This window comes from Elephantulus edwardii, unplaced genomic scaffold, assembly GCF_000299155.1.
Source record: "Elephantulus edwardii isolate Elephantulus edwardi_28Jun2011 unplaced genomic scaffold, EleEdw1.0 scaffold00419, whole genome shotgun sequence".
NCBI lineage: Eukaryota > Metazoa > Chordata > Mammalia > Macroscelidea > Macroscelididae > Elephantulus > Elephantulus edwardii.
Genome location: NW_006400169.1, coordinates 424,214 through 431,988, shown reverse-complemented (window position 1 = coordinate 431,988; position 7,775 = coordinate 424,214). Strand labels below are relative to the sequence as shown.

Genomic DNA, 7,775 nt, shown 5'->3' with positions numbered 1-7,775 from the left:
GTGGTATCAGGATTGGTGGAAGATCTATTTGAGGAGGACCTGAAATGCTTGCTGCAGAGGGTCAAGGACTGCAGTCTTCAATATGGATTGAGGCTCAACATCAAAAAGACAAATATTCTCACCACTGGACCAAGTGGCAGCATCAGGATGGATGGTGAAGAGATTGAGATTGTTAACAACTTTAGTCTGCTTCCACGGTCAACACTCTTGGCACCAGTAGCCAGGAAATCAAAAGACGTATTGTAATGGGAAAGTCTGCTTTTAGGGACCTCTCCAGGGTACTGAAAAGCAATGGTGTCACTCTGGAGACTAAGGTGTGTCTGATACAGGCTATGGTCTTTGCAATCACTTGTTATGCATCAGAGAGTTGGACAATGACTAAGGAGGATAGAAGGAGAATTGATGCATTTGAGCTGTGGTTCTGGAGAAGAGTATTGAATGTACCCTAGACTGCCAAGAAAACAAACAGATTCATTCTGGAGAGGGTTAAACGAGGCTGCTTCTTTTTAGGCAAGGATTATGATGTTTTGTCTGATATACGTTGTACATGCTGTAAGGAGGGAGAGGTCCTTGGAGAAGGACATCATGCTTGGGAGGATGAAGGGATGGCGCAGAAGGGGAAGACCTTTTATGAGGTGGATTGATTCAGTGACTGGGGTAATCGGGATGGGTGTGACAGAGGCAGTGAGATTGGCACAGGATAGAGGAGGGTTTTAGGGCTGTTGTACGTAGGGTCGCTATGAGTCGCAAGCTATTCAACGGCACATAACAACAACAACAACAACAACAACAGGATGAACTTGTTTGTTCTCCCAGCAGTCCACACTATATTCAGTATTCTCAGACTCCACAGGTCAAAGGCATCAATTCTCCTTCTATCATTCCTAGTCATTGTCCAGCTCTCTGATGCATAGCAAATGATTGCAAAGTGCTCTTCGATACTCCGGAGATGTGACAGCAGACATTCCCTGGGCAATACGTCTTTTAATTTCCTGGCTGCTGGTGCCAATAGTGTTGACTGTGGAGCCAAGCAAACTACAGCTGTTTATAATCTCAATCTCTTTACCATCTATCATGATACTGCTGAATTATAAAAACAAATACTAAATAAGATGCTTTCAGGAGAATGTTAAATGATCCAGGAAGTATTAAAAGAAGATGGAAAGAATATACTGAGTCACTGTATCGAAAGGAATTGGCAGACACAGAAGAATTTCATGAAACAACATATGAGCAATAGCCTATGGTGATGAAAGAAGACGTTCAGGCTGCTTTGAAGGAAATGGCAAAAAATGATGGCAAAAAATATGGTGAAGAGATTGAGATTGTTCACAGCTTTAGTCTGTTTGGCTCCACAATCAACAGTGTTGGCACCAGCAGCCAGGAAATTAAAAGACATATTGCGATGGGAAAGTATGCTGTTAGGAACTTCTCTAAAGTACTCTAGAGCAACGGTGTGTATCTGGAGACTAAGGTGTGCCTGGTATAGGCCATGGTCTCTGCAATCACTTGTTATGCGTCAGAGAGCTGGACAATGCCCAGGAAGGATAGAAGGAGAATTGATGCTTTTGATCTTTGGTGTTGGAGAAGAGTGCTGAGGATGCCATGGACTGCTAAGAAAACAAACAGATTCATCCTGGAGAGAGTTAAACTGGGCTGCTCCTTGGAGGCAAGGATTCTGAGACTTCGTCTGACATACTTTGGTCATGTTGTAAGGAGAGGCCGGTCCTTGCAGAAAGAAATCATGATTGGGAGGGTGGAGGGCAGGCGCAGGAGGGAAAGGCCCTCTGGGTGATGGATTGATTCGGTGACTGGGGCAATCAGGATGAGCGTGTTGGAGACAGTGAGATTGGCACAGGACAGAACAGAGTTTAGAGCTGTTGTACATAGGGTCGCTATGAGTCATAAGCGACTCAAGGGCACATAACAACAACAACAACAACATTCTAATGCGAATTTTAGAATCTTTTTTTTCTCACCTGTCCTTGTAGTAAGTATTTTCTTTGGATGATGACTTTGCTATCATCACACAACTCGTCTGGTCTTCAATCATTAGTATTCAAAGCATTAAGTCTGTTTTTGAGATGGATTTTAAATTCAGCTGGGAGAGACTCAAGATCTTATTTTGGTTCTTATGGACTTGTTTTAATTTTCTTCTGCTTCATTTTGATCAGGCACGTGAGGAATTGATGGTCCATTCCATAGTCAACCCCTGACCTTGTTTTGACTGTTGATATTGAGCTTTTCCATCCATTCTTTCCACAAATATAGTCACTCTGATTTCTCTGTAGACCACCAGGTGAGGCTGATGTGTATAGTCACTGCTTATAGTTTTTAAAATAAGATGTTTGCAGTAAACAAACCATTTATTGTTCAAATCCATTGATAATTCCAGTTATGACAGTATCTAAAATAATATTTAGGAATAGATTTAACTAAGGAAGTGAAAAATTTGTATAATGCAATCCACAATTTATTGCTGTACCTAAGAAAACTTAAATAAATAGAAAGATATGTCCTTTCATTGGAAAGATTCATATAGTATATGTGATTTTAAGAACCATAAAGCAATTATCATAAAAATGAACACTGGAATTATGAAAACATAGAAATATTTTTCTTCTACAAATAAAAAATGCTGGACTGTAACTTCAAAGATGAGTTATCATTTAAAGATTGCAATTCCAAAGCAAAGGAAATATTCCCAGTTAATAATGCTCTTTGCCAGACCAGATGTCCAACCACAAATGAATGGATTGAGAAATTATGGTACATTAACATGTTGAAATACTAAGTAGAACACAGGAGCAATGATTTTGTAAATTATTACCTAACTTGGGAGGGACTGAAGAGCATTAAGCTGAGTGAACTAGCTCAGTTCCACAAGGACAAATATTGTATAAAACCATTATTGTAGAATGAGTATAAGAATACAATGTGGGGGGGGAGTGGAAGCAGAGGGATGAGGATGTGCAGGAGGGAGGGCATTAATCATGGAGTTGTGCAATTTGATGGGTGGGGGGTGAGGGAAATTGAAATAATCTGTTCTGGAAAACAATGTATTTGAATTTTGTAAATAAACCAGTGTATTAAAAAGAAAATGTTGTTTACTTCTCAAGTAATTACCAAGGTAAAGGAATAAAGAAAAAACCTTCTGCCCATTGTAACTTACAAAGATATAAAGTTGATCATATTCTGGAGCTCTAGTCAAGGCTTCAGGTGGTTTCATGTTTAAAGCTGAGACTTTACCAGAAATCTGAGGTGTGGAATCCTGTTTTGGAAGGGCTACGATGGTAGTAACTTCATCCTATATAAGAACAAAGAGCAAGCATTAGTCTTAATGTCAGGAAAAGAGAGAAAATAAAGAGTAGTAATTCCTGAAGGTGAGGATGGGTTACTTCAGCTCCTTGTTTCAAGGTTCGAGCAGGCTTTTCAGGTTTGTAACTTGTTGATGCTTCCTGGACAGAGAAGGGTTGGTAACCTAGAATTCTGTACTGTTGAGGAACCTAGGGCGAAAGAAGACAGCTGACTGAATATCATTGAAAGTCTATTACTATTTTCAAACATCAGTTCAAACACTGGTGATACTTAATAGAAGGCAGTGGAATCTACTTCTGAATACTACCATTTCTAAGGTATCTAATGGTAAACATAAAGCAAGTACAACATTATAACTTTAGGGAGACTGCTAATTTTAATTTAGTACTAGACAAGGCTTGATCCTATTTTGAGTCCTTCAGCTCATATATATGACTCATTGTTACTTTATTGTATCACATAGCTTGACTGTAGAAATCAAACACTTGGTTGTCAATTTAAAATATCTACATTTTGAAAATCAGACATAGTGGTAACTCTCAAGGAAAGTGAACTCACCTCATCTTATATTCTTCCCCCTACAGCTTTTAATATATACTTATTTCATATGGCTAATATGTTATACATATAGTATGTCCAGAGTGAAGACAGTGGACTTCAAAACCCATGTTAAGAAATAGAAATACACTTCCCACATGCAACAAAATAACAACATGAAAGAAAACCCCAGCTCATACACTGTGCTATATATGATAATCTAGGACAAAACAAAACTTAATAATGTAATTGAAATTTAAGAATATTTTGTTTGCTTTATAAGAAATCCACTTAACTAATACCAGCAATAGGACTGACCTGCAGTTTAAGGAAAGAATAAGACTGTTTGATTTGAACTCCTGAAGACTTAATTGGGACCAGTCCAAGACGACCAGGAGCCTAAAATATAACCATACAAATAAATGACACATAATCAACAATGACTAAAAGTGGTTGTGCTTCTATCTCCATTACACTTGAAACATAAATCTACTCTCTGGTGATGTAGTCCATAGGACCTTCCACTATTAACCCAAAGGCAGAGGCTCTCTGGAGGTTCTTTGGAAAGAAGCGCAATCTTCACCTGTGTGATTTATACGCTCCAAAAATCTGATGGTCAGTTTTCAGTCGGCCTCTACTGGGTTGCACCAAGTGGAGTTGAACTGTTGACTCTAAAAATAATCCTTCCCATGACCCCAGTTGCTACTTCTTGATGCGTGATGGCATAAAACTGTGGGCCATCTCCCACTAAGCCATTTCAGGAAGGACTCATGATCCAGTTGGTACTCGAAGAACACCAGAGATAACCCCATAAGTGCTTCCACATGGTGGCCACGAGCCAGGACAAGTCAATGGCAATGGATGGTTTGATTGAGATGGTTAAGAACTCCACACTTGACTTTCTTGAGCCTCCTGGCTTATGAAGGTTGGTTCGCTCTGATTAACTCCCCTGATTTCTCCTCCCAGATGGAGAGAAGATGGCAGCCAATAACATTTTTCATCTTTCTTTTCACTTCCCAGACTCTCTTATTTTTTAGCTTGTGGGTTAGTGTGGAATGAACGTCAAGCTTGTTTGAATAAAACAACCTGAGAAGATGCAAGTCGTCTCAAACATAAAATAAAAAATGGAATAAAGAGCTGGTACTGTGGTGTTGTGATTCACTGCTGGACCATGGATGATTCAAACATCAATTTGGTTGTCAATGCAAAGCAGGCAAGCTTCTCATTGCCAAGTCTATTCTTTAGCCTCGATTTTCTACTAGAATGAAGCACATGAAATAGTTGGTTTTTTTTTTAAACAACATAAATTTATCTTTTTTAACATATTTTTAAAATTGTACATTGATTTGCATGCAAACACCACTGTTACAAAATAGGACTGACATGTGAGGTTGGGGGGAGAATATGAAAAGAGTGGATAGCTACTGAACATTGCACTGGAACAGAAGAGGGAAAGAATGGTCTGAAAGGGATATATAATTAGGTATTGTATGTTTGGGAGGGTGGAAGGATAGCCCAAGAGAGGAAGACGCTTGATGAGATGGTTGATTCATTGATTGGGGTAAAGAGAGTAGGTGTGTCAGAGACAGTGAGGTTGGCACAGAATAGAGGAGGGTTTAGGGCTCTTGTACATAGGGTCGCTATGAGTCACAAGTGACTTGACAGGACATAGCAACAACAACAACAACAATGTATAGCAACAATCTGGGACAAGAAGTGGATTGGAAAGTGGACTAGGGGAGTGGGAAAGAAGGAGGAGAGAAGAAAATGTTCAACAATGAATGAATTAAAATTTAAAAAAGGCAACTGGAAAGTTTATTTGGAAAATAAAGAGACCCTGAATAAGCAAAGCACTTCTGAAAAACAAGAATGAAGTGGGAGGCACAGCACTCCCTGACCTCAAAACCTACTACACAGCTGTAATAATCAAAACAGCATGGTACTGGTACAATGACAGACAAACAAACAGACCAATGTAACAGAACTGAGAATCCAGAAATTAACCTATTTACTCAACTTGTATTCAACAAGGAAATAAAACTTATCAAATAGGAAAATGAAAACCTCTTCAACAAAAGGAATTGGCAAAACTGGACTTCTACCTGCAAAAAGTTGAAGCAGAATCCTTATTTCATACATTTTTAAAAAAGTCAACTCAAGGTGGATCAGAGACATAGAGACAAATCCCAAAACCATAAAGACCATAAGACACAAAATAGGACCTAAGAAGGCCTAGCCTATGGTAGAAGGCTGGCAAATATAGCTAGAAATCTCAAACATTCATTGATGGATGGGATCATCTAAAGACTAAGTCTTGGAGTGCTTTGAAACTGAAATTTATTTAAAGTAAAAAAATTAACCAAGAAATCAAAGAGCTAAGCAGAAAATTTCAAAAAGCAGCTCGGGATGCCAAAGCTAGGTATTATAATGAAACGTGCAGTGAGCTGGAGTAAAAAATCAAAAGGGCTGAACTCGCTCAGCGGTTTTTTGTTTTTTTTTTTTTGTTTGTTTGTTTTTTTGTAAGGAACTGTCTTTATTTTGAAACAATAGGTTGCCTCATAAGTGGCCTAAGGGTGCTTCCGCCTGCACAGGGTGGGGTAGGGTGAGGTGCTGAAAGGGGCCACTGTCCGGCCCTAGGGGAGCTGCAGTCTTCAGATGCTTAGGATGTGTTTCAGGAAGGCCTCATAGTTGATGCAGCCATTGCTGTCCTCATGTCCTGCCAGGACAGTCTCCACCTCCTCCTCAGTAATCTTCTCTCCCAGCATAGTGGGGACATGTCGGAGCTCTGCTCCCATGACTTTGCCGTTTCCCTCCTTGTCAAACACCCGAAGCCCTTCCAAGTAGTCCTTATATGTTCCTTGGTCCCGGTTCTTTGCCACTGCTTGAAGCATGAGCAGGAACGTCTCAAAGTCCACAAGCTGGGGCTTTAACTCATCACTCTTGGGGTTCCCCAGGACTTTAAGCACTTCGGCGTTGGTGGGGTTCTAGCCCAGGGCCCTCATCACATCCCCACACTGACTGTACAGGATCTTGCCATCACCTACTCGGTCAAACAGCTCAAAGTCTTCTTTGAACTCCTCCAGTTGGTTCTTGTTAAACTCTACCACCAGTTTGGAGAGATCGATGGGGGGGTTCCTGGGATTTTTCAGTAGCTGGAGAGGCAGCTGGCTCAGCTTTGGCCTTGGGTGGAAGGGCCCCGGATGCTGGCTTCGCATCGGGCTTTGAGGTAGCAGGGCCTGCTGGTTTCTTCACAGGAACATCTTTCTTGGGAGGCATAATGTCCAATAGCCAAAGGACAATGTGTTGATGGGGGCACCCATCTCCTGCGGGATCCAGGGAAAGGGAGGGGTCGGGGCTCAGCGTTTCTTAAGCGGAAGGAGTTGAAAAACAAATTCAGCTACAGGTGGCAATGCTTGAGGATAGTTTGGGTAGAATGTTAAATGATCCAGGAAGTATCAAAAGAAGATGGAAGGAGTACACAGAGTCACTATCAGAAGGAATTGCTGACACAGAGGAATTTCATTAAATAATATATGAAAAAGAGCCTATGGTGGTGAAGGAGGAAGGTCAAGTTGCTCTGAAAGAATTGGCAAAAAACAGGGCTCCATGAGTCGATGGCATACCAATTGACATATTTCAACAAACAGACACTGCCCTTGATGTGCTCACTAAGTTGTGACAGGAAATCTGGAGGACAGACAGATGGTCAACTGACTGGAAAAGATCAATATTTGTTCCCATTCCAAAGAAAGGTGACCCAACAGAGCAATATCATTAATATCACATGCAAGCAAGATTCTGCTGAAAATGATCCAAAAATGTTTGGAACAATATGTCAACAGAGAACTGCCAGATGTGCAGGCTGGATTTAGAAGAGGTCGTGGTACTAGGGATATTATAGCTAATGTTACATGGATCTC

The 7,775-nt window shown here is 40.5% G+C and overlaps 1 protein-coding gene and 1 pseudogene across 1 annotated transcript in view; both read right to left on the bottom strand.

Annotated features, from left to right (window-relative positions):
- LOC102866468 (primary ciliary dyskinesia protein 1-like) overlaps window positions 1-7,775 on the bottom strand; it is a 274,244-nt gene that overhangs the window by 104,998 nt on the left and 161,471 nt on the right. Inside the window, exons 16-18 of the mRNA XM_006902504.1 lie at window positions 4,174-4,254; window positions 3,399-3,506; window positions 3,173-3,307 (exon numbers count right to left, since the gene is read on the bottom strand). Coding sequence (XP_006902566.1) covers window positions 3,173-3,307; window positions 3,399-3,506; window positions 4,174-4,254 — 324 coding nt within the window. The remainder of the gene's footprint in view (window positions 1-3,172; window positions 3,308-3,398; window positions 3,507-4,173; window positions 4,255-7,775) is intronic.
- On the bottom strand, window positions 6,507-7,131 carry LOC102863241 (annotated as a pseudogene).